We start from the raw sequence: 27,906 nt of genomic DNA, 5'->3' as shown, positions 1-27,906 counted from the left end.
AGTGCAAGATTATTACATGGGGAGACTGGGAAGGCAGAAGAACCAGAACAGTATTGCATACATACAGCACAGCACTGTGCAAAAGACTTAAGCAGTCAAAGGAAATATTTAAGGCTGTTTATCTGAATATTTTGTATATTGCATATTGTATATTTCCTCAGAAAAAAATACATAATTTAACTTTAGAAAATCCGTCCATTATCTGCTGCATATCCCGGCCAGGTCACAGGGGCAGCAGTCTAAGCAGGCTCTCTCCCCAGACCCCCCTCTCCCCAGACCCCCCTCTCCCCAGACCCCCTCTCCCCAGTCACCTCTTCCAGCTCCACTGGGGAATACCAAGGCATTCTGCCCTGGGCTCTGCACCTCCTTAGGGAGGTGCCCAAGAGGCATCTTAGACAGATACCTGAGGCACCTTTCCTTTCCATGTGGAGGACAAAAGACTCCACTTTGAGCCCCCCCTCCCCGCTCCCCCCGCCCCCCGAATGTCGGAGCTCCTCACCCTATCTCTAACGCTGAACCCAGACACCCTGCAGAGGAAACTCATTTCTGCTGCTTTTATCCCCAATCTCATTCTTTCAATCTGTGTGAACATGGAGAAATCCCTTCGCAGCAGGTCTTCATCTTGTAGCTCCACTTAAGAAGATAAAGCATAGAGATAGGAAACCTGCCCCCTGGTTCTTTGATCATGTGCATGAACTTAAACAGGCTTCATGCAAACTAGAAGGCAAATGGTGCTCAACCAAATTAGAGGTCTTCATGTCCACCTGGAAGAGCCTCCACACTAGTGACTGCTAGGTCTGTGTTTCCATCCAAGCTAATAGAAGAGAACAAAAACAATCCTAAATTCCTCTTTGAATCTGTGTTTAAGTTAACAAAGAATTCCTTAATGTTAAACTCACAAGTCCCAGAAGCTGTGGGAGCGATGACTTTATTACATGTTTTAATGGTAAAATAACTAAGATTAGACGGGCTATCCAGAGCACGGCTGTACCAACATACAGCTACCAGACTTCTGCTAGTCCTATTAGTACTGATAACGACACCTATGAATCTTTCGTTCCTGTAAAACGCTCAGAACTTAATTTCCTCCTGCAAATCTTCTACCAGCTTTGTAGACTCAATTCATATGAAATTTCTTAAGAAGATTCCACCATTGATTAGCGCTACCCCATTAAACTCGTTAAACTCCTCTCTTAGGCTTGGATATGTTCCAAAAACTTTTAAAATAGCTGTTATTAGACCGGTTCTCTAGAAGCCAAATCTCGAAACTAGTAATTTAGGAAATTATAGACCTAACTCAAATCTTCCTTTTATTACACATCCTGGAGAAAGTTGTTGTTCATCAGCCGTCTTCCTTCCTACAGAAAAATAATGGTAATAAATTATGTCAGTCTGGCTTCAGAATTAAGTTACCCAGTACTCGTGATCATTGGTGAGGGTAAAAATGTAGATCGACTGGTAAATACATGCTTTTGTAACTTCCAGACTGGACTACTGCAATGCCCTCCTATCTGCTCCTAAAGGCTCCCCCTTTGAGTCTGGTCCCTCCCAAGGTTTCTTCCTTCTGGGGAGTTTTTCCTTGCCACTGTCGCCTATGTCTTACTCACTGGGGGCTTTGGGTAGGGATGCTGTAAAGCTCTTTGAGACAATGTATTGTTGTGATAACGCGCTATACAAAAATTAATTTGTTGTTGTCGTTGTAAATCAAAAGCTTTGCCTTCTGGCTCAGCTCTCTTTTCCACGACAGAACAGGGCAGCTTCAACATTATCTGCCAATCAATCTCCTGCTCCCTTTTTCCATCATTTGTGAACAAAACCTTGAGATACCTAAACTCCCCTGTTTAAGGCATTAAGTCATCCCCACTAGGATAGGACAATCCACTGTTTTCTGATCATAAACCACGATGTCAGATTCAGAGGTGCTGATCCTCGTCTTGGCCACTACACACACAGCTGCAAAACTTCCCCACTGTACGCTGCAGATCACAGCCTGATTAAGTCAACATATTCAAAAAGCAATGACACAATCCTGAGGTCACCAAACCTGAGCCTCTGGCCCTTGACTATGTCTAGAAATTCTGTCCGTAAAAGTTATGAACAGAATCGGTGACAAAGTACAGCCCTGTTGGAGTCCAGCACCCAACGGGAACAGGTCTGACTTGCTAAATGCTGAAATGCTAACCAAGCTCTGGTTATACAGGGACCTGATGGTCTGTAACAACAGACTCTGTACTCCATACTCCCGAAGCAACCCCACCTCACAGGACCCCCCAAGGGACACACATCATATTCCTTTTCCAAGTCCACAAGACATATGTAAGTATGGTTGGGCAAACTCAATGAATCCTCAAGTATCCTTCTAAGGGTGAATAACTGTTCCGGTGTCCCGCAACCAGGATGGAATCCACACTGGTCCTGGACCTGATGTTCGACTAATAGATGAACCTTCCTCTCCAACTGAGAAGTTATTACACATCTTCCTGTCCCCTTTCTTAAGATTGGGATTACCACCCCAGTCTGCCAATGCAAAGGCACTGTCCCCAACCTCCAAGCAATGCTGAAAAGGTGTGTCAGCCAAGACAGCCCAACAACATCAAGGGCTTTTAGGAACTCAGAGTGAATCTCATCCACCACCAGAGCCTTTCCACTGAAGAGTTTTTTGACTACTTCAGTGACTTCAGTCGCTTTCCACTGCCTGATTATATCCCCATTTGAAGTTAACAGCTGTTCATCCCTGCTGTAAACAACATGGCTAAAGCCCTTCTTCCCATATCTTGAGTTGCCAGATGGTTTTTCAGAATCTTTTTGCGCCCAACCCAAAGTCATTTTCCATGGCTTCCGACAATTTTTGCTTCAGTAAACATGTACAATGCCCAAGGCAAATTTCCCTATGGGGACGTTTAACCTAACCTACTGTAACTGCTAAAACCAGATTCCCCTTGGCCTGCCAGTACCTGCTTCAGGAGTCCCAAAAGTCAACCAAGTTCAGAAGGTCTCTTTCTTCAGCTTGGTAGTTCCCTTTACCGCTGGTGTCCACCATCGAATTCAGGGATTGCCACCTCAGGAATGGAGTCCTGGAACATGGTCCATTCAGTCTCAATATCTCTAGCCTCCCTCAGGATGTAAGAGAAGTTTTACTGAAGGTGTAAGTTGAAGATCTCCCAGTAGGGGCCTCTGCTAGATCCTTGGGGCAAACCCTCACTATGTATTTGGGTCTTCCAGGTCTGTCACGCATTTCCCCCCCCCCACCAGGTGCCAATCAATAGACAGCTCAGGTCCTCTGAATAACATATGGACTCAGATCAGACAATGTTATTACAAAATTGATCAAGTTGCAGCCTAGGATACTCTGCTGCCTGCTGCACTTATGAACACCCTTGTGTTCGAACATGGTGTTCGCTATGGACAAACCATGCTTAGCCCAGAAGTCCAATGACAGGGCACCACACAGGTTATGATCAAGCAGGCCGTTTGTCCCAATCTCACCCTTTCAGCAGAACAATGGAGTCCCCAGATGGTACGCCTTCCAGCACCCCATCCAAGGTCTCCAAAAAGGTTGGACACTCTGAACTGGTGTTTGATGCTTAAACATAGTCAAAGCCCATCCTTCGACTCAATGCCGAAGGGAGGTGGCCCTCTCATTCCCCAGAATGAATTCCATCGTACTGTTGCATAATCAGGGGGCTATAATTAGGTCCACACCTCCCCGATGGCTCTCACTATGGGCATCTACACAGTGGAATAGAGTCCAGTCCCTCTCCGGGAGTTTGATTCCAGAGTCCGAGCCATGCGTTGAGGTGAACCCAAATATATCTACTCAGTCTCTTTCTACCTCTGGCACCTGCTCACGTTCCTTTCCCACCAGAGAGGATACATTCCATATTCTGTCTATAGCCAGATTTGATAGCCAACGATTGGTCTGCCGAGGCCCCTGTCATAGACTGCCACCCGATCTACACTGCTTCTGTGACGGGCCCACGGGAGGGCAGACCCACGTTATCCTTTCGGTTATGCCCAACAGGGCCCCAGGCTCCCTCCCAAACCTGGCTCAAGGGGGAGGCCCTGTTCACACACTCCTGCATTAGAGGTGCTACAGTATATTAGATGGTCCTGCAAACACTGGGGTGGCTTTAGGAGAGGAAGATCATACTGTAGTAATATAATTTTTTTGCCTGCCTAATACTCTTGCCCAGTGCTGTATACATTATACAGCTTATCTTTTTAAGTATGCTGCCTTAAATGCTGTCTTATCGCTCTATCTGTTTTCAAGATTCTTATTCATGGGTCATGAAATACCTTCATGTTCAGGCAACAAAACCTGCGTAAAGATCTCCGTATTGTTTTACTTAGACCTCCACGTCTTTGATTTTTCTTTACTTAGACCTCCACATCTTTGAAGACACTACTGACAGGCACGATGATAAAGAAGATAGGGCTTTGATAGTGAACAGAACAAAAAAAGACCATAGCCATATTTAATAAAGTATTTCAAACTGTGGATAAAGTGTTAAGTAGAGGTGAGTTTGTAACAACAAATACCTGTATGTAAGTGAAAGAATTTGCCTGTACTTCCCAGGGTGCTGAGGAAGTCTTTTTTGACTGGTTCACATTCTCCCTCTTCTGCCGCTCTACATTTTTTCAGTTTTATCTTTTCCCGTTTTGTCATCACCGTGTCAGTTACATCTCTTCCTTTAATCTATCAAGTTTCGGCATACTTTTCACAACAGAGTGCTAATGGTATGAGTAGCGCTTCAGGCAAAAAGTCCAGCTGCTGTTTGAGGCTATGCGTAGTAATGCAAAAGATACAGCTGAGGGAAGTGTGACTCTTCCTGATCTTGCACAGAGTAAGCATTTGTCTTTAAGGAGAAAAGAATAACAGTGCAAATATATTGTGCACTATAGTCCACTGAACAACACACACACGTCGAAAGCCAGGCCTCCCATCACTGACAAGATTATCTCTTTGCCTGCAGCCGACCACGGAAGGCTGTCGGTCCATACAACATTCCTGCTCGCATGCTCAGAGACTGCGCTGATAAGCTGGCTGAGGTCTTCTCAGACATCTTCAACACATCACTGAGCCAGATGATCGTCCTAGCATGCTTCAAATCCACCACCATCATCCCAGTGCCAAAGAAGTCTTCAGTCTCCTGCCTGAATGACTACCGTCCCATCGCTCTGACACCCATCGCCATGAAGCGCTTCGAAAGACTCGTCATGTCGCAGGTGAAAAGCAATCATTTCACCTTTCCCTCTCTCATCTGCACAATAAAGACTCTTACGTGCGACTACTGTCATTGACTTTAGTTCAGCCTTCAACACCATCATTCCACAAAGACTGTGTCTGCAACTGGATTCTGGATTTTCTCTCAGAGAGGCCTCAGTCTGTCCGAATCGGCAACAGCGTTTCCAGCACCATCAGACTGAGCACAGGTGCTCCTCAGGGCTGCGTTCTCAGTCCACTTCTTTTCACACTCCTGACCCATGACTGCACCGCCCTGCACAACTCAAACCACATCATCAAATTCACAGACGACACGACGGTGGTGGGGCTCATCAGCAACAACGATGAGTCGGCGTACAGAGACGAGGTTCAGCAGCTGTCCACGTGGTGCAGTGAGAACAACCTGTCGCTGAATGTGGACAAAACCAAGGAAATGGTTGTCGACTTCAGGAGAACTCGCCCCAGCCACACACCACTCAGCATCCACGGTTCCACGGTTGAGATGGTAAAAAACACCAAGTTCCTGGGAGTTCACATCTCAGACGACCTCACCTGGACCACCAACACCACCTCCATCACCAAAAAGGCCCAGCAACGTCTCCACTTCCTGAGACGGCTTAAGCGAGCCAACCTCCCACCCTCACCGTGTTCTACAGGGGCACCATAGAGAGTGTCCTGACCAGCTGCATCTCCGTCTGGTTTGGAAACAGCACGGTTTCCGATAACCGACGGCTTCAAAGGATCGTCAAAGCAGCTGGGAACATCATCGGTGCGTCTCTCCCATCGCTGCAAGACATCTTCAACAAGCGCTGCATCAGGAGGGCCTCCTGCATCGTGCTTGACTCCCCTCATCCTTCACACGGACTCTTCACACTCCTCTCATCTGGCAGACGCTATCGCAGTATCAGGACTCGATCTTCCAGGCTGCGGGATAGCTTTTTCCCACTAGCCATTAGACTCCTGAACACACTTACCCCCCCACACACACCCAGACTGCTAACAAATTGACTCCTGCACATCTGCACTTTACACACAAACTCTGCTACAAGCATTTTGCACTTCTGCCACTTATTTGCACATTTTCCACATATAACTATTATAACCTCCTCTACCTCTATCTCCAAGTATAGTATATATATATTTTTTGTATACCTTATATTTATTTACTTTGTTTACCACATGCCTATTTGTTACATGTCTTTCTCTTGTCTGCACTGAAAAAAACTGGAGCCACGTCATCTCGTCTCTCTATGTATCTGTACAGTATATAGCAGAGATGACAATAAAGTTTACTTTGACTTTGAATATTGGGGGTGGGGTGCAGTGGGGCAGGGCACGGCGGAGTGGTGCAGGGCAGGGGGGGGTGGGACAAGGCAGGGGGGGACAGGGCAGGAGGGGTGACAACATTTGACGCTTGGAGAGCCAAACCTAGAAAATTTCTTGCTAATCTCTTACTCGTGTGATGAGAACTTGTTACTTTGAATAATCCATCCATCATTTTCTGAAACCGCTTATCCTCACAGGGGTCCGGAGCCGATCCCAGAGGCTATGGGCACAAGGTGGGGAACAACCCAGGATGCGGCGTCGACCCATCACAGGGCACCAGTACAATGTATGATTTGTTTGATGCCTGGTTATGAAAATAACGTTGGAAAAATTATACATGAAAGTTAAATATGAAAAATACATTTTTAGGATCTAATTTTGCATATACTACCATTGGGTGTCTATGACACAGACCACTCATATTCTTTTTATGTAACAGAGACTGTCGATCAGTAACGCCTTTTCAGGTTCTGAAATGTCTTGATATTATCATGTTTATCTCTCTGTTGATGGCCACATACTTTAGGGATATTATATGGTGCTTGTTGTACAGTAATGCAGAGCTACTTTTTCTTGCCTTTAATACAAAATTCTGTACAACTCTTGTCCTGAAAGTTCTTCAGCTTGTTGACAGTGCATATTTATGGAAGGTTAAGTGGAGGATCGGGCCAAAATGGGACTTATGTGAAAGCCACTGTGAAAAACCTCACACAGCTCCAATGAAGCAGATAAGACACATTTCTGCTCTCTGCAGGAGAACTGGTGTTGTAGGAGATCGATCACATCCTCTTGGGTAAACGCTGGAGCCTCCTACAGAACTGCAGGGTCTACAGATGTGCCCAGTGTGTGAATTCTGACCAGAGGCTTGTTTTTGCTACTCTGAAGATTCAGCTTGGCCAGTACGCTGTCACCTACCAGGAGAATGAGGCTGCGCCAGGCCAAACTCCGAGATTATGCTGGTTCTAATGAGCTTAAATGCAGTTTGTGTGGGGAATTTGCAGACTTGGATGTGACTGCCGATCCTAATGTGGTGTGAGAGACCTTCCGTGATAATGTCCTGAAGGTTACTGATGGCTGTGTTGGTGTTGCTGGTGCCGCTGTTCTCAGAAGGAGGTGTTTTGTCTCACAGGCACCCTGCGTATTATCATGGCATCTCTGATCTGTACCGGGAACTGCGAAGGATGGATGCAAGGGTTCTGAGGGCAGATTAGGAGGCACTTCTTAGAGAGATCTGTGAGCATGTTACACACCATCTATGTTCTACTGCTTACAGAGGAATCAAAGCATTACCCACATCTGAATCTGTTCCACTGAGCTGGCTACTTTGAGCATTAGCTGATCCTCTGGCTTGGACACTGGACATCTCTGTGTCAACAGTTCTTGAGGCTGATCCTCCGATTAGCTGTGAACCACCTAATCTCACAGAGATTGCATGGGTGGTGAATCAGTTGGGGGCAGGGAAGGCTGCAGGGACCTGTGGTATCTGGGATGAACTTCTCCATGCTGGTGGTAAGGCTGTCCTCCTGGCATTGCAAGCAATCCCAAGTAACTGGAAAATGGAAGTTGTTATCCCTATCTGGGAAGGGGAAGGTGATTACCTGGATTGCAGCAACAACAGAAGATAACACTGCTCTCAGTGCTGGGTAAGGTCTTTGCTAGGGTCATCCTCAATAAGAACCTCAATATAATGACTTACTCGCCTACCAGTGACTGGTGCAGTCTGGTTTTCTCCTGTCTACTGTCTACTGTCGAACGCATCCTGGCACTGAGGGTTCTCATCGAGCTCAAAAATATGAATATTGTCAGGGTTTCTTTGCAGCCTTTGTCAGTTTCATAAAGCTTTTGACTCAGTTGACCAAGTCAAACGGAGGGACATCTTGAGACTTTGCGAAGCTGCTGGATGTCATGGTTAGCCTGTATACTGGTACTGTGAGTGTTGTGCAGGGTGGAGGCAATTGATTCTGCTGTTTGTTAGGGGTGTGTTCTTACTCCTACTCTGTTCAATGCTTGCATGGACTGGGTGTTGGACAGGGTTGTAGAGTTCAGTGGCTGTGGGACATCTGTTGGTAAGGAAAAATTCACGGGTCTTTACTTCACCGACGATGCTGTGATCTTTGCAGAGTCAATGGAGGCCCCAAAACGAGGAGTGTCTGGGCTTGAGGATAAAAATCAAGTTCCAGGCCTTTAATGACCTCTTAGGCACAGCCATCAGTACTGTGTCTGTTTGTGAAGAGAATGGCGACCTCATCGAGAGGCTCACTTACCTGGGCAGCGACATTCATGTGTCTGGTGACTCTTCCTATGAAGTCAGCAGATGGATTGTGAGCGCTGGGTTCATGAGATCGCTGGAAAGGGGTTAGGGTTAAGGTTAGGGTTAGGGTTAGGGTGCAGCGCTCCTAATATCTTTGTAAGAGTCTTTTGAGTCTTTAGAGTCCTGGTACTCCCTGTTTTACTGAATGGGTGTGAAACATGGATGTTATCCAGTGACCTGAGATGACGATTGGACTCCTTTGGTACTGTGTCTCTTCAGAGAATCCTTGGGTACCACTGGTTTGACTGTAAGATGAATGAGCGGTTGCTCAGCGAGTTCCAAATGAGGCACATTACCTGCATGGTGAAGGAGCGTCAGTTACGGCACTACAGCCATGTGGCGCGATGCCCTGGGGTGATCCGGCTCGCAGGATCCTCATTGCTGAGGACCTGAGCATTTCCGGAGGGTGGTACTAAACCGCATGTCAGGTTGAAGGGGATGCCAACTGGGATCCAAAGGTGTTTCGTTGTGTGGTGGGTGCAGCAAGGCACTGTACCAGTGCGTGTTCCTCAACCTGACCTGACTATAATACTAACAGCATCACAGACAGGGAAGCCATTAGTTACACGTTAATGAAACACACACATGCCGTGGCAAATATTAAACAATTATAACATATGTCATCAACAGAAATATACAAATACATCAATTAATTTACATTATTTAAAACATGAAGGTCCTGTTGACCAGTCTCGCAGCATCACATTTATGTCAGCTAGTTGTGACAGTGGCCGTACTGACGCTCCCTTACAATGCAAGTAATGTACCTCATTCGGGACTCCAGACTTATAGCTTCCACCAAGTACTGGATGTTGTGCAGTCAACATTTTGGTTGCGTTCTTCAATTTTGCCCAGATTTAATTGAAGTTGCTTACATGATTTTACTGTTTGTATGGTTATGATTCTTAAAACACATAAATTATGAATAAAGGTATAATTAAAAAAGGAAACCCTATTGAATGGCTCCACCCATATATGATACAACTAAGAAACCCACACTCAAAGCTTGTTCTTATTTCTGCATGTGGCAGCCCATCGACTCCCTGACGTACAGAACCAGGACCAGCCCGCAAGAGTGAGAGATGTGAAACACGAGGCTCTTTCTCTGATTGCAACCAGCAAGCACTTTATTGCTGTTCAGACACAAATATGGATTTCGGTAGGCAAGTTATGAGCTCCAGATTGGGCAGCTAGTTTTAATCATATTACTTCAGATGAAATTGACAGAATCCATTTTGTTTTGACAATAAGATCTTATATAATACATAATCACCATGGAGATCGCCATTTCGGTGCACTGCCTGTGCAGGGTCTCCACATTGTCGTTATATGGTTATCCATTAGTGCACTTAATAGCTACCAGAATATATCAATTAGGTGAAGACCTTTTCTTTTGTACCTTTCAACAAACCATGATGTCTAACTTTCGGGTGTGTGTCTGTGTGTGTGTGTGTGTGTGTGTGTGTGTGTGTGTGTGTCTGTGTGTGTGTCTGTGTGTGTGTCTGTGTGTGTGTGGATTAGGTATATATTACATTGCAGGGACCAAATGTTAGGTGTTAGCTGTTAGGTTAGGGCTGGGTAGGGGTTAAGGGCAACATGTTATGATGTTACGATTAGAATTTTTCCCATAGAAATGAATGAGAGTCCCCACAAAGATATAATTACACCTCTGTGTGTGTGTGTGTGTGTGTGTGTGTGTGTGTGTGTGTGTGTGTGTATGTGTGTGTGTTTGCATGTGTATTTATTGTTGTAAAACTTGTGGGAAAAAAACTCAGCCAAGAATTTTCAGCGCAGATTTATTAATCTATTTTGAAGGAACATTTGCATGTCTTTCTGAAAAGAAAACAAGTCAATCAGTTCTGTGTTATTTGTCACAGAGGAATAATTCATTTCCTGCTTAACTGGAATTTCAGTACCATTGAATTTCTTAACAGATTCTGTTTCAAAACCAACTGTTTCAGAACAATAGTTTTGGACTGTAGTGCAAAGAAAGCCTTGCTATCGTGAACACTGAAGCTTACATGTAATTAATGACAGTTTATCTCATGGATTGTATCATATTTTAGAGTAGGCTTATTCCAATCTCTCAACCAATACAAGACAGCTGAACAAAGTAAAATATGAATACCTGAAAATAAAAGGACACGTAAAGGATATTGCCATTTGCACTGTGTGTTGTTTTCCATATTAAACATGTGTCTAGGATTTAAAATTAAGAGTTTGTGTTACTTTTTTCATATTTTGTACAAAATCTTGCTCAGCGATAGAAAGCCTGCCACCTTGTGGAAACAGATGTGTTACACTCCTGTTGAGTAACACAGCACCTTTACGAAACTCCTGGAGAGAAAACATACTGAGATAAAAACAACAGGGAAGTAGGGAAGCTGTTATTACTATTGTTATTTTTCATTTTGATTAATTTTCATAAGATATACTGTACAACAGTAATCAAACCTATAGACTGATGTAGATGACCTGTAGATGTATACGTGAATGTACACGTAGATGTATATAAGCCACCACATTATGCAATGATCTACACAAAGTATTGTATTCGTTGCTTCAGAGGACAGATCACACATCATAATACCTAATAAATAAAATTATCATAATACAAGTGGGGGCGACATGGTGGTGCAGTGGTTAGCACTGTTGCCTCACACCTCTGGGACCCGGGTTTGAGTCTCTGCCTGGGTCACGTGTGTGGAGTTTGCATGTTCTCCCCATGTCGTCGTGGGGTTTCCTCTGGGTACTCCAGTTTCCCCCCACAGACCAGAAACGTGCTGAGGCTAATTGGCGTCGCTAAATTGCCCGTATGTGTGAGTGAGTGGTGTGTGAGTGTGCCCTGCGATGGGCTGGCCCCCCATCCTGGGTTGTTCCCTGCCTCGTGCCCATTGCTTCCGGGATAGGCTCTGGACCCCCCGCGACCCAATAGGATAAGCGGTTTGGAAAATGGATGGATGGATAATACAAGTGACTCATAGGAAAATCCAATAAAAGAACATTTTGTAAAGGAGAAATAAAATGTTTAAAGGGTCAGCTTGGAGATGTAGTGTAGTGTTACCGCCAGCAGTTGATAGTCTTACACTGAACTCATTGTGAGGATTGGGCCTTAATAGTAGTTTTCCCCAAGGGTGTAGGCATGGTCCCATGAGGCAACAATGTCCCCATTGTGCCCACGTTGTTCTGCTTCATCAAAATGAGCAGTGCCTGCATGACATCTGCATTGTCCCCATTGTCTGCATCTCATTTTGTGAGACACGCCTTAGTCCCACCTCCCCTCGCACAGCCATAGCCCCCTTTGACTACGAAGCTCTCTTCTGGAGATGGATGGACCCGTCTCGCAAGGGTAGGGCAGGCCCGGAAGGAATAAATGATGTCAGTTTGGCCATCACATGCCAACCAAATGTGAAACAAGGTCCACTGTGCTACAGAATACAATGAGAACTGGATGTCTGTACATTCTGATAGAATGTCCTCTCTCTGAGGTCTCGATCAAGTAAATGTAATGGAACATTACATTTATTAGGCCCTTTACATTAGACACTCACGACTGAGTGTCTAATGTTGCGTCACATGGGTATAATTTCCCAGCACACTGTAATCTCACTCACATGGGTATAATTTCCCAGCACACTGTAATCTCATACACATGGGTATAATTTCCCAGCACACTGTAATCTCACACACATGGGTATAATTTCCCAGCACACTGTAATCTCACACACATGGGTATAATTTCCCAGCACACTGTAATCTCACACACATGGGTATAATTTCCCAGCACACTGTAATCTCACACACATGGGTATAATTTCCCAGCACACTGTAATCTCACACACATGGGTATAATTTCCCAGCACACTGTAATCTCACACACATGGGTATAATTTCCCAGCACACTGTAATCTCACTCACATGGGTATAATTTCCCAGCACACTGTAATCTCACACACATGGGTATAATTTCCCAGCACACTGTAATCTCACTCACATGGGTATAATTTCCCAGCACACTGTAATCTCATACACATGGGTATAATTTCCCAGCACACTGTAATCTCACTCACATGGGTATAATTTCCCAGCACACTGTAATCTCACACACATGGGTATAATTTCCCAGCACACTGTAATCTCACACACATGGGTATAATTTCCCAGCACACTGTAATCTCATACACATGGGTATAATTTCCCAGCACACTGTAATCTCATACACATGGGTATAATTTCCCAGCACACTGTAATCTCACACACATGGGTATAATTTCCCAGCACACTGTAATCTCACACACCCTTTCATCTTCACAGTGCATATACACTAGATACATTTTCATGTTTACTTGCTCCAAAATTGCATTCATTATAACCACTACATATACTCACATTAGTATCAAAACCAGTGCGGTTGAAACATTCCAGGCTCTAACCCTAACCCTAAAAACACCCAGCCTGCTATCTATATCCATTCTGTTAACTGGATCTCCCACAGCCTCTCAAATCTTATTATGATGTATCCACCAATGTATCTTATGAAGCACTGGCCTAACCTCGGTCCTATATTTTCATAATCCACCTTAAGAAGCACAATGCCTTCATACCATGAGCATACATTGCTTTGCATTCTAAAAGCCCATCGTTCTCACTCTGTCAGTGTTGGACTTTATACAAGCCAGATGCTTTAGCTATTAGGTTTTATTAGGATAAGATTCACCTGGTCTAGAGAGACGCTTGTGTATGCTGACATTCATCCCACCCTCTTGATTGAACTTTGATTTTGTTGCAGTAAACACTGATCTCGACATCAGGTTCATTAATGGTTACAACCTCAGCAAATTGGCGTTGGGATGCTGGCTCAGTGAGTAGCACTGGGGCTTCATAACTCCAGGATTACGGTTCAGATTCCCACCCCATCTCTGTTTGTGGATTTCCATGTTTTCCTTGCATTGGATGGGTTTCCTCTTGCAGTCCAAAGATATGTAAACTGTCCATAGTGACCCTGCATGAGGTAAACAGTTATGGAGTATGGTCTGACAACTTGGTGCACTCTCAAAAAAAAAGAATTAAAAAATTGTAATTGAACCTTGTAAGGTACATACATCAAACATACAGAAATGGACTCTGAGTAACATCCCAAAGATACAGACAGCAATAATGTACCATGAAGGGTACAGAAATGGACTCTGATTAACATGCCAAAGGCACAGACAGCAATAATGTACCATCAAGGGTACAGAAATGGACTCTGAGTAACATCCCAAAGATACAGACAGCAATAATGTACCATGAAGGGTACAGAAATGGACTCTGAGTAACATGCCAAAGGTACAGACAGCAATAATGTACCATCAAACATACAGAAATGGACTCTGAGTAACATCCCAAAGATACAGACAGCAATAATGTACCATGAAGGGTACAGAAATGGACTCTGAGTAACATCCCAAAGATACAGACAGCAATAATGTACCATCAAGGGTACAGAAATGGACTCTGAGTAACATCCCAAAGGTACAGACAGCAATAATGTACCATGAAGGGTACAGAAATGTTCCTAAGAGTTTATTTCTGTACATTAAAAGGTACATTTACCTACAGCTAAGGGTACAACTGGTACACCCTCGACAGTACAGCCCCAGTGGCAAGCAAAGGTACATTTCTTTCCCCTTTTTCTGAGAGTGTCTGGTTCATTTGAGCCTTGAGGACAAAACTGTACAAATTTACATGAAATATAGCTTTGACCAGCAAAGTCATTTAGCTGTTAAATCCTGAGTTAAAGAATTTGCAATCAAGATTTAATTTCATTTTTACTTTTGCAGGAAATGATACAAAAAAAATCTAACGTTTATTTCTGCTGTTGTCAGGCTCCTTTTGAGTTAATTCTGTTATCTCATCTTTGGTGCAAAACTGAATGACTTGCATATAGGGTCCTTCAGGACATTGGTCACAAAACCCCAGTGTATTAATATTGCTTAAAAAGTACGGCAAACATGCAAATGTTGGTTCTCATTGGTTGTGCGGTGGTTATTAGTCGCTAAACCTTGACCTCGGCATTGTTCTCTAATTTGAACCCAGATTATTCTGGTGTGGGCTTGTAGTCTATTCAAAAGCGACATTGTGTCTTTAAGATTTGGATCTCAGCGATCAACGGGGTCTGTTCATTGCTCGTGAAATACAAGAACGAGTGAGATTGATAAAGTAGGACTCAAGCCGGGAGTTTGAACGCTGTAATAGTCAGAGGACTTCCAAAGTCAACCTCACGTCTCTCTCGAGATATGGGTAAGGTTTCTGATGATATTTTTGATCATCACCGTTATTTATTTACACTGTTTATTAATTTGGTAGTAAAAGAAACGCTTGTTACATTTGGTTCAATTAAAAATGAACTATTGTAAACTGAGGGCTGTTTTTACTTTTTGTCGCTACTTCTTTTTAGAAAAAACTTCCAATGTTTTCAGTTTGTTAACTAGCTTAATAAAATGATGAATGTAGGGCAACATGTGTGCGTATTAAACAAAGTTTATTTCTAAAATTTCGAATTTAATTTTTTTACTGGAAGGCAGAAAAGTTACTACTGCCCCAAACTTCAACTCGTGGAAGTGTGAAAGGTCATCTGAGGTCTTCAGTTTACGTGATCTACTGCAACCAGGCTTCAGCTATGTCTGATTGATCGTTTGTTGTTTCGTCTTTTTGTCAGGGGGTCAAATTTGTTTGCCTATTCAAGGAATTAACTCAAGTTTCTGATATCCGTAGTGTGAACGATTTCTAGCTGCTGCTTTTTAGCAATGTGTATCTCGGTCGGAAGTATACTGTTTGCTGTATGTAAGAAACCTACTTGATGATGTGCTCATAGATATGTATGAAACTGCTAATAGACAAAGCGAGCTTTTAATAAATAGTTTGCGTGGATTACACTCAGTATTTATGGGCAACCTTTACCGTAGTGTTTTACGTATAAAAAATCTTGAATTTATAAAAAGTACGTGAATGCTGTGTGACTGTAATTGTCTTAATGTTAAAGTACTATGGGAAACGAGAGTAGTCGTTTCCAGATTGGGTTTAAAAGCCCTAAGTGTGGTATGAGGTTCACCAGATGGGAAAGGATCCCCATCTGAATCATTTCTGAGTCCTAAAGCTTCACCCATTTCTCAGCACGGAAGGCAGGACTGTTTACACGATCGCCCACATTAGAAGGAAACATTTATGGTAACATATGGGCTACTTGATGCTTCCAGCTTTTTTGTTGCTTTGCAGATGTATCCAGAGTTATTAAGTAATACATTTGTGTTTATTTTCATATATCTACCTTTACTGAAGGACACGATAGACCTTCTAGTAGGTTATCACCCAACTGCCTTTGTGGTGTAGTCCAGTTCTTTATCTTCTATGAAAACTCCTGTCTTTTTTTGCCTTTGTGATTAATTTTGAATGTAAATGAGTGTGTTGTGAGGTTGTTGTTTGCCATCTGTCTACCTACCAATCTGTGAAATATTCACAGTAAAACCACTTACCCCTGGAATGTTGGCCTGTGCTGTATTGCGCCTGTTAAACTGAGCTACAGTCTAGATGGAAAATATCGTTTTGTTGTTGTTGTTGTTGTTTGTTTTGGTGTCAGTCCTGGTGCCCCAGCTTCAGAGATCTGTTGGATGAATGATACAGTTCTTATTTTGCCATGAGAATTTATTTCTTAGCTCAGTCCTACTTTCGACATCTATATTCCACAGTATAATGACACTAATTCCAGGGAGTCTTTTCCCCGTGTAGGACGGCCAATGACGTTGTCATTCCAAGGGCACGGGTGACATGGACGGCCATTCTCCCCTCATGCCCCCCCACCTCACACAGACGTTCAAAAGTGCATTTGTCAGCCTGCGCCTGGGAGTGAGACGGCCCCAGTCTTTGTTTGTTTGACATTGGTGGCCTTTGTCCCCCCCCCTCGCTGAACGCACATAAAGGATACAGTCTCCCCATCACAAAAAGAGCTTCTCTCTTCCAGGGTCTTGTTACCATCCATCCTTTCTCACACTCCTTTCGCCACAAACACTGACCACTTTGCCAGAAGAGTTAAGATGGACTTGACTCGCACTGTACTTGGAGGCTCAGATTCTGAGCGAAGAAGCTCACAGACTTTTGGAGAAATCACACCGAATAAATAAATCGCCAGCTTCGTGTCACCCAGACTCCCGTGGAGAGAGATGCTTTGTGGTGTCTTACTGTCATTGGCTGCGGCACGACTGCCTTTTATAGCCTGGCGGTCCTAATAGCCCAGTGTTCCCAGATGCAGTCTGCATGAATCAGAAGCTTGTCTGTGCTCCACCATCACACAAACTAAGGGCCTGTGTTCTGCTTCTTCTGTTTCGTGAATGTGTGCCAGGGAATTTGTGCTAAATGTCCCCCATACTTACAAAAATCTCTATGGCAAATTGCACAGTAAGTGAGTCAAAATGACAGTATTCATTAAGTGCATTGCTCCCTAACCCTCTGTAGACATTTAAAGTGCCAAAGGGACATTTTCAGTTAAATGTCATTTATATATTGATAATCTAGTTCTGGCAGAGACACCCCCATACAGTGTTTGCTAGACCTGCTTCTTACAGCAGAATGTGGGTGTTAGCCTGCTTTTACCCTTAATTTGCCCAGACTGAGAAATTAATTGAATGCTTTGCCTGGTTTAATTCAAGCGACAAAAGTTAAACTTGCAAAATCAGCTAAATTTTTTTTAAGCACATAGAAGTAGCAAAATATATTTAATTGATCATGTAATGCTTGAGTACGACAATATGTATTGTGCAGTTTTGTGTAATTAGCTATTTACTCTGTTGTATCAATAATACTAAGATCTGCACTAGTGGGCAGGCCAAATATTTAGAAACTTTCTGTCAGAGGCGGAAAGGAATTGAAGTGAGCCTTAAGTTCAAAATAAAGTGAACGAGTAAATATTTACTTACTGGTTCAGTAAAATCAAATTTTTATGTTTTGATTAATTAGCCGACATTTTTATCCAAAACGACATGCATTTTGAGAAAGCAGTCACAGGGTCCCTGTAGCACTTGGTGGTGAAGGAGCTCACTCATGACATCACACTGCAGTGACATCACACTGCTCTCTCTGGGATTTGAACCGGTAACTTTCCCATCACAGGCAAAGGATCCTAATCCAATGAGACACCAATATCTCTATTCTTTGCTTAAAACCAGTATTCTTTGGACCCAGAGCACCAGAGCTAGGAAATATTTCCCAAGTACAAGCCTTCAGAAATGCTGAAGTCCCTATACAGTATCTACTTCGTTACCAGGTTTGCTTTGCTCAACATCCACATGCTATTGGCTTAGAAAAACTGCTATGCAGCTGCCACTGCAACTCTTGCAGTCTTTTTTTTTTTTTTTTTACTTTTAACTTACCACTGCCTGGTAAATGAACATCAGGATAGGGTCATAGAATTTTAGGTGTGAGAGTCACTCATTCCTGTAAAGCACTAGGGGAGCCATTGTCCGTGTCATGTGTTTTGATGTCACCAATCATGTTCTTCCACTTCCAGGTTGCTACAACTGTTGCATGCGCTGCCTAGGGGGCATCCCCTATACCTCCTTGGTGGGCACCCTCATGTGCTTCTCAGGTGTGGCGCTGTTCTGTGGATGTGGCCACCAGGCGCTTACTGAAACTGAGAGGCTCATTGAGGATTACTTTGCCCGCAACCTGCAGGATTACATCACCCTGGCCTACATGTCAGTCCCGTCCCCTAATGCCATTCATTCATCTTCATTACATGAGTTGGAGCCCAATACAGAAAAGGCTTCCTTGAAATGATGGTCATTTGATAATGTGCACATGATGCAGGCTGTAGATTCAGCGTAATCCCTTCTCTCCTTTTATCCCTTACAGAATACAATACTTCCAGTACATCATCTATGCCCTGGCCTCCTTCTTCTTCCTTTACTGCATTTTGCTGCTGGCTGAGGGCTTTTATACCACCAGTGCTGCCAAGCAAACCTTTGGGGAGTTTCGGAGCACCGTCTGTGGCCGCTGCCTCGGCACCACGGTGAGGGGCTTTGGGGGATTGTGGGTAAGAAGGTTGTAGGAAGTGTGAGAGCTGTATGGTTTTAATGTCCTCAGTCTCCCTCCATGCATTGTGGGTAAAATGGACACCAAGATACAAAGTCATGCAATCTCCCCTTCCATAGTAATACCAGAGGGGTAGGGAGAGGATGGGCAAGGTAAGCAGTTGGCTGGGGACCCTGAGCCAGACTGACATTGCAATGACAAATCTGCTTTATTTGTGTATTCTGCTGTTTTTCACTGTAAAGTGAAAATAAAGGAATTGTGTTTATTAAACACTCTTTTTTTTTTATTGAGACTTCAGGCTAAAATAATGGTCATAAATTTTACCGTGTTGGGTGGGATGTCTTGGAGCCCCCAGTGTCCCTGGAATCGCCTCTGGGTGACGCGACATGCCTCTGCTCTGCCCACAGTTCATTGCTGTGACGTACGCCTTGGCCGTCCTCTGGTTGGTGGTGTACGCCTTCTCTGCCCTCCCTGTTTTCTTCTTCTACAACATGGCCTCCACCTGCCACATCATCGACGAGCTGTCCGAGTCGACCGCAAACATCAACCAGCTTTGCATTGACGCCAGACAATATGGTACCACAACCAGCACTTCTGTCATTGCTCACTTCCAGGAGTGACTCCCACTCCCTGTTACACTGCACATTCAATTCTTATTACTTTACCCACAGCACTGAGACAAAGATTGAACTGATGTCAATATTGCCGTTTTGCAGCATCTTTGCCATCATAAGTTATATTGTCAAACAGCCTTATAAAATCCTGGCCAGACTGTAAATAAAGGGATGATCATACTGTAATCTGTTTCCCTCAGGACTGCTGCCCTGGAATGCAATTCCTGGAAAAGTTTGTGGAATGACGCTCTCGAACACTTGCAAAACGAAAGAGGTGAGGAAGTCTGAGCTTGCGAGTCTTCTATGGAAAATGACAAGTCTGCCAACACAGCACAGATGTCTGGGTCTTCGGTCACTGACTGTCTGCTTCCTTTTTCAGTTCCAGCTCACCTATGACTTGTTCATAGCTGCGTTTGCAGGAGCAGGAATCACACTACTGGCCCTGGTGAGTAAAGCTCAGAGACACACATTGCACTCCGGATACCACGGCGACGTGGCATGTGACCAGTCTGGTGTAGGTGGACAGTAATGTCAAGCCCTTTATTTGCTGACTGGAGCCTCTGTTCTCTCGCTCTCAGCTCTGTTAATGTATTACAGTCTTTGAATATCAACAGCCCAACATGCTTCCTCAAAGAATCTCTTGAATGTAAAAGTGAATGATATTCAGTTTTTCTGACGCTTTTATCCAATGTGACTTACAGTGGAAGAAAGGAGTACAATTTATACGCGCTGCCTGGGATTTGAACCCATGACCTTTGCATTGGCATAATACTCTTCTTGTTGAGCTATGGGATTTATAGGGAGAATCTACACAGATGTCACAGATTTAAATGATTTTTAATTGATATATTTTTTTGCTATAATATTTATCGAACAGTCAATGTGTGGATAGGTCTAGCAATATGCTATATATTCAATATTACACCCAAAGTTTTCAGTTTGAGATTAATATCTTCTCACTGTGCATGCAGTACTATTTGGTAAGCACCTTTTCATGAAACAGTTCCCTCCCTCTCTCTCTCTCTCTCTCTCTCTCTCTCTCCTGTAGTTCACGTATGTGATGTCCACCACCTATAACTTTGCTGTGCTGCGGTATCTGAGCAGAAAGGGCATAGGTATGCACTGTTAGACTCTTGGTCCTCCCACCTCTGTCCTCTCCTCCATTGTCTCCATAGTGAAGCAGAAACAGGAATCCTTTGGAGTACAAAGGGAGCCCCACACCCACCTCCTATTCCATTTCGTAACACACTGTAGACTATGTCATTTTTCCAGAAGAAGGGACAGGGGAAAAGTAGCTCTTATTTTCAGCTGAAATTGCATCTGAATTGATTTGTATCCTCTGTCACTTTAATCCACATAACACCCCTTCTGGAAATTGTCTGCTTCTGTGGGGGGTGGTACTGGGGGGGTCTCTTACCTCCTGTTTTCAGTATTGCTGCTTTTTTCTGTTTTTGTTTCGTTTTTTTTTTTAACATATGGTCTGAATTTGTAAAATGCATAATTAACTATTATTTGGTTTGCTTACTTTTGAAAGGTCTTTATTTTGCTTTTGTGGTATCACCAAATAGTGTCTCTCGGTGTTTAAGTAATCTTTATTTAATTCCAGAATGTGCTGTGATGAATTCCATACGACTGACTATAAAGTAAATAACAGTTTATCTCAATCCGATTGAATGACTTGCGTCAATATGGACGTGTCCAGAATTCCCGGGAAAAATGACAAAATAATGAACTTTTGTAGCCATGGGATCATCCTGTTTCCATAGCACCAGACAAACCTCAGCTGGCAGTTTCATCCTGATTTCCCCCCCCCCCCCCCCCCCCCCCCGGTCATTTCTTAAAGCTGCTATAAAATATAAAATAGATCCATTTGAAAAAAGCTTTGGATGAAATGCTTTGCTTTCATAGACTATTTGGTGATGTGGAATGCTAGAATTTAGGCGAATGGAAACTGGAGTGCGGAGCGGCATGGTGGTGCAGTGGTTAGCACTGTAAGGGGCGGCATGGTGGTGCAGTGGTTAGCACTGTAAGGGGCGGCATGGTGGTGCAGTGGTTAGCACTGTAAGGGGCGGCATGGTGGTGCAGTGGTTAGCACTGTAAGGGGCGGCATGGTGGTGCAGTGGTTAGCACTGTAAGGGGCGGCATGGTGGTGCAGTGGTTAGCACTGTCGCCTCACACCTCTGGGACCCAGGTTCGAGTCTCTGCCTAGGTCACATGTGTGTGGAGTTTGCATGTTCTCCCCATGTCGTCATGGGGTTTCCTCCGGGTACTCCGGTTTCCTCCCACAGTCCCAAAACATGCTGAGGCTAATTGGAGTTACTAAATTGCCCGTAGGAGTGCCTGTGTGTGTGAATGGTGTGTGAGTGTGCCCTGCGATGGGCTGGCCCCCTCATCCTGGGTTGTTCCCTGCTTCATGCCCATTGCTTCTGGGATAGGCTCCGGACTCCCCGCGACCCAGTAGGATAAGCGGTTTGGAAAATGGATGGATGGATGGAAACTGGAGTGTGGGCTGTGAGTTCGCAGTGCAATGTGTTACACTGGTGTGTGAGCAAGCTTTAAAAAAGGACAAATTTATTTTGGTTTCTTTGAATATTTACTGCCACAGTTTGCTAGATTTGGTGACCTTTCACCTTACAGCAGGGGTGACCAATCTTATTCGCAAAGGGCCGGTGTGTGTGCTGGTTTTTGGGATAACCTTTAGGTCGGCTGTTCAAACCCAGGTGTGAGGACTCTTCAGCCAATCAGTCCTCTAATTAGCAATCTAATTAGGGGATTGCAGCGAAAACCTGCACAGACACCGGCCCTTTCTGGATATGATTGGCCACCCCTGCCTTACAGCGTGAGCTGCTGACTGTGTCAGTGTATGTCATGTCCCATCCAGGTCCATTGTGGTTTTAAGTTTTTTTTTTTTTATTATTGAATTCCTACTAGTAGAGATGGGTGATGAGCAAACTAGGTGTGGACTTTGTGACTGATGTAAAGACAATGGCAGTCTGTGTGTGTGTGGGCTGTAGAAAATGCATTTGATGGGTGCAATATTTTCTCTGATGACAGATGTACACTAATGCAAGGCATTAAAGCTTGACTGTTACTCTCATGACGACTAGCTGTGATCCTGATCATGTGACCAGTTTAACCACATGCCAATTGGCTTATGATATGTAGTAATGTAATTCGCTGTAACTTTTTCACTTATCTGAAATGCAGTCCAGCATTATCATGACAGGAATTGGATCATTTGATCTTTGCCTGTGTCGGGTAGCTGTGGAGCCCCCTGTGCAAAGGTCTTCATCTTCCTTTGCAGCTGTACGGCTTCCTGCATCTGGCAACCATGCGGCTCTACTTGAGGGAGCAGCAGCGCAAACACAAGGCTGAATTTGTGGACCTTGACCTCTTCGGAACACCTGTTATGGATTGGAAAAGGGGTATCTGTTCTCCCTATGGGGCACCTGATCAAGAGCTGTGAAAGCCCCAAAGCATGCTGGGAAAGCACTCTACCTTTGTGTAGGACTCTGGGCTTCTCTGCAGGTCGCAGGAAATGTGAGACTGTTGAAGTGCATAGCCAGTGTCCAGTTTATAGTTTTCAGCCAGTGCCACTAGAGGGCGATACATTACAATTCATAAAAGCCCTGATCCTTTGGTTATCCGCTACATGAATTTGCCAACATCGCACTAAATGTAAATAGAATAGATATTTAGTACTACTTTGTTCTCTGCAGTGGCCTAAAAGAATGCTGCCAGAATGAATGAGTTAAAATATTAAATAGCTGCTTTACAAAAGTTATAAATCCATTTGTACTTCTGTTTAAATGTATTGAATAATGGAGGTTTAAGCAGCAATTCATTGCATTGTTTCTTTAATTAAAAATACCAACCACACTACTTTCATTTCATTTATTTAGTTTGGTTTGTAAACAGCCTGAATGTGTCTCAGACTCCGTGTGACAGAGCACATATTTCTACCCCCCTGAAATGATCCACAGAAAGTTTAACAGCAATTCAGTTTTGTGGGGTAATGCTTCATGGTACCAATTTCACAACTGTAAACTTCTTTCTTAGGTGCTTCACACATAGGCAACTGTAGTATAATGGAAAAATGCATTTGAAGGGACAAAATGCTACAGTATTATCACTGCCATAATAAAAACATGGAAATCTTTTACATATATGGTACATAAAATCACAAGATTTCATTATATGTACTTCAAGTCTTCACAATTGCATTGTTAATTTGTATATTTAGGTTCAGTTTATTACTGGGATATTTACAACTTACAAAGCATTATACAGAATAAGTAACAAGACCCATTACTGCCTCATTTGTTTCCATAAATTCAAGTAAACACTGAACCAATGTACCCTTTAATACAGAGGCAACTCATACAAGTAACCAGTGACATCCGTAACACTGAATCCATGACAATTATCACAGTATTAAAGTGAAACATACCATCACTATATTCCATTTAATTTCCAAAAGCATATCTGTCATAACCTCTTTTAATCACGTACTCCCTCCTCTTCACAGTGTACATGACGCCAGTAACCTGCACACGCCAAACGTTTAACTGTAACAAGGGAAAACACAAACTTTTATACAGACCCACACAAAAAGTCAATACTAAAGATGGTGAAGCGTAAGAGAAATGCACTTCATTAAAGCAAAGCAATGCTTTTGTACCTACAATAGAAGGGAATTAATGAACTCATAAAATAAACCCGTTGGCTTAGCGAACACCACCCTAAAACCAAAAGAAACCACAAGATAACACTGCTATTAGCAAGCAGAGTCATACGTGACGATGCAAACACATCCAGTTGCTCATGTGATGGAGGACGTCACCCAAACGTGGCACTGAACCTCATATCCCCTTTTACATAGGAAACGTCACCTTGATGAAAGGTCTTCCAGAATACATGGAAAACCAGACAACTGGCACACCCACATGAAGTACCATTATTTCTGTACCATCTTTAATTTAATTTAATTTCAATTATTTTCTTGCTCACGTCACGTAAAGAGAAAATATTTACAGGTTTACAATTCATACATACATTTTCCCTTTACATTTATATTTTATTCATGTATGAAGAAATTTAAGTGCCTTTTAGGGTGCAATAGTTGTGCCCCCTAGACCTGAGCTTGCACACGTTCTACATGCAGTACAGTCCCATAACTGCTATACCACACTGCTCCTTCCATTAACTTAATGGACGCAATGGTCCATCATGCTTTTAGTCAGATCCTAATACTTGTGTAATACTGGTCCTCACCACATCTCACAGTGGCTCAAGCTGTATGGATGCAATTATGTCAACCAATCAAAATCCTCTGTCACAGCACGGCTGACCTAACCCAGAGTGAACCAAACACTTGCATCATACCCTTCGCTTTTACAGGTCCCTTCATGCCTAAAAATGCCCAGTCACATAAATCTACTGTACAAGGTTTCCATACTTTGTTTTATGAACAAACAAGGTTGAATCTTTTCATTACAATACTGTAGTTAAAATTACAGAGGTAAGTTTTCATTTTTCACCCAGACATATTGAACATTTTCTGATGCAATTCAGATCAAGTACCTTCTCCTGGGGCTTGGTTTTTATATACACTATGCTACCTGCTTCTCTGCTGCTCCAATTCACACTATGTCACCATTTGCTACATCTGCGGGCATCGGCTCGATGGGCGTGTCGACACACAAACCGACATTTGTAACAGCATCTTTGTACAGCGAGGGGAAAAAGATCTGTAGCAGCACAGGGGAAAGATGGTGAAGTGGTACAGCGTTTAGAGAGAGAAACGCGCTTGTAACCAGGAGCCGTGAGAGAGCAGCAGCCGGGAGAATGTGCCTTACAACAAGCCGCAGTGCAGCTCCTAACCTCGCTGAACCCCATTACATCCTACCCCGCTGCCCCTGTCTGTCACTCACAATCAGACCGGCACACACCGCCACACCCTGCCATGCAAGCAGCAAAAAGCACTCATGCTGCAGCAAAAAAATCTTAAGGAAACATCGGAGTAGACATATCGAAAGAAATACCTTCGCTTTCTTCACTTTATGATGTTTTGAAAATAAGAGTAAAGGGGCCCAATTACAAATATGTCCCCGAAAAATGTCACCTTCCCACACTTCCCCAATTAACACCCAAAAACGCAAAACAAGTGTAGTATAAATACAGTATCTTCATAGTTAACTGATTTCCATCATTAAATGAGTCACGAACAGGCGCAGACGCAGCTACGGATTACTAAACAAAACTCATGGCAACCAAGTCACCCTTAGCGCAGGATTACAGAGGCAGCTCACCACTTTCACTTCTCTTTATGTCCGCCCCGCCCACCACCTGCAGAAAAATGACAGTCCTATGAACAGACAGGTGATCTGTCAGGCTGAGGCAATATTATTTCAATTTCAAAGACCACTTTTTAAAGGGAATCTAAAAATGAGAATGCAAACCATTCGGTGTTCCTCTGCCAAGCGGTGCTTTTTCAAGGAGGCAGCATCACAGCACTGGAGAGTGAGAAACCAGCGTGTTAAATAACCCCCCCCCCACCTGCAACCCCCCCCACCAACACTACCACTGCCACTGCCTTCAACCCCACAGGCATTTGGGAGGCTGACAAGAGAGACAAAAGGGCGCAGTTTGTGCTAGACCCCACATCCCGCTGGACACGGAGAAACCGGTACCAGGCGCACAACAGTCCGTTCGGATCACGCCTCAGAACCACCCCTGGCAGCAGCTCAGAGGCTGGTCTCAAGCTCACATGACGCAAGCGGATATGTAAGCCGGGAGTGGGGGGGGTGGGGGGAAGCAATCGGACTCAGCAGCAGGAGGAGCGCGGGGCCTTGCGGTTGCCATGGAGATCGATGGCGCTGCTGAGTAGCGCGTGGTCCAGCTGCTCCTCCCCTGCCAGGACCTCACGCACAGCCGCCTCAAACGCCGCACCCACGTTGGTATCGTCCTTGGCACTGGTCTCGAAGTACGGGCAGCACCCGTTCTCCTGACACCAGGCTCGCGCCTCCTCCTCCCCCACCTCCCTCTCCGGGCCTTTGTCCACCTTGTTGCCCAAGACCACGAAGGGGAAGCGCTCCGGGTCCCTCACGTCTGAGTAGTACATGAACTCCTTCTTCCAGCAGCCCAGGTTGCGGAAACTCTGCAGATCATCCACGGCGAAGGTCAGCAAGCAGCAGTCTGCACCCCGGTAGAATGGAGTGCGCAGGCTCTTGAAGCGCTCCTGCCCAGCCGTGTCCCAGATCTGCAGGGTGACCAGGCGGCCGTCCACCTCCAAGTCCCTGTTGAGGAACTCCACGCCGATGGTGTGGTAGGACTGCGAGTCGAAGCGGTCCGTCACATAGCGGTTCATCAGGGAGCTCTTGCCCACTCCCCCATCGCCAAGGAGGATCACCTTCAGCAGCAGGCTCTTCCCACTCATGATGACACTGACTGACAGACCCACTGGCTCAGCGCCACCTGGACAGAGTTCGCGGGACACTTAATTTGGTACTGCTTGTAACAATTTACACTCTGTAACGCAGCTCTGACATGGCAGGTTCTATGTATTGGAGAACAATGGAGCACTGAGGAGGGAATAGGGATCTGAAACTGATTTCGTATGCTGATCGTGTTTGGGATGCGCAAGTAGGCTACCAGATATCATTTTTAAATGTTTGAACTGCCTGAAAATGCACACTCTCAGATTACACAAGTGGCAGTTTAGTCAGGCGGCCAATGCAGAAGATGAGTCAATATTTTATTATTTGTTTGCAGAGTACGAAGTGCGTCGCAGGGACCACCTGCCAGGAAACAGTCGGCTTGCAGTTGCGCAAGCTCGTCACAGTCAGTTGATCCGTGTATGTGCCCATTACTGTGCAAATGCTGTGCATGATATAAAACACTACGCTGACTAAATAGCTAGCGAGCCACTGGGTGCAGCTGATTCTTCAAAGGACACTTTCATCACACTTACATCTCGCGATACATCGCGCAAGCGACTAACCGGCTAACATGCTAATTCGTATACAGCATCGTTTACGCCAGATTCGTACATCGCACCAGAGCTAAACATTACCTACAAATATATACCTGCGAAAGCTATATAACTCCTGTATACCACAGGAGCGCTCGGCGTGACGGCAAAAAGTTAAAGCTAAAAATCTAATTATTTACCTCATTCTGCCAAGCGATACTTGTGTCGTGGCGTGAACCACACTCTCAAACTGAGATTTCGCGTGAACGCGCTGTTGCTGCGCGGCTCTAAACTCCAAGCGGAGTCGCGCATGCGCGGGCATTTCATGCACGCTAAATGCTTATTATACTAAAATAAAATGTATACTTTAAAGTAGTTTTCATTATTATCGTTG

At 44.2% G+C, this 27,906-nt stretch overlaps 2 protein-coding genes across 3 annotated transcripts; one reads left to right on the top strand and one right to left on the bottom strand.

Moving 5' to 3' along the window:
* Nucleotides 1-15,006: 15,006 nt before the first annotated feature.
* Nucleotides 15,007-23,422, top strand: plp1a (proteolipid protein 1a). 2 transcript variants are annotated; one of them, XM_049027834.1, is made up of 8 exons: nt 15,007-15,143; nt 18,403-18,589; nt 18,747-18,903; nt 19,334-19,502; nt 19,741-19,814; nt 19,920-19,985; nt 20,589-20,655; nt 22,845-23,422. In XM_049027834.1, exons 1-8 carry the CDS (start codon nt 15,140-15,142, stop codon nt 22,913-22,915), a joined length of 795 nt encoding a protein of 264 aa, XP_048883791.1. In that variant the 5' UTR covers nt 15,007-15,139; the 3' UTR covers nt 22,916-23,422. The 2 variants fall into 2 exon arrangements, with proteins under 2 accessions (XP_048883791.1, XP_048883790.1); XM_049027833.1 differs by lacking the exon at nt 20,589-20,655.
* On the bottom strand, nt 23,421-27,824 carry rab9b (RAB9B, member RAS oncogene family). Its single transcript, XM_049027835.1, has 2 exons — nt 27,713-27,824; nt 23,421-27,016 (listed from the first exon to the last, which is right to left on the bottom strand). Exon 2 carries the CDS (start codon nt 26,976-26,978, stop codon nt 26,367-26,369), a length of 612 nt encoding a protein of 203 aa, XP_048883792.1. The 5' UTR covers nt 26,979-27,016; nt 27,713-27,824; the 3' UTR covers nt 23,421-26,366.
* Between the last annotated feature and the right edge of the window lie 82 nt (nt 27,825-27,906).

This window comes from Brienomyrus brachyistius, chromosome 10 (assembly GCF_023856365.1).
Source record: "Brienomyrus brachyistius isolate T26 chromosome 10, BBRACH_0.4, whole genome shotgun sequence".
Classification (NCBI taxonomy): Eukaryota; Metazoa; Chordata; class Actinopteri; order Osteoglossiformes; family Mormyridae; genus Brienomyrus; species Brienomyrus brachyistius.
Note: the sequence above shows the minus strand (reverse complement) of the source record. Positions and strands in the feature narration are given on the sequence as shown.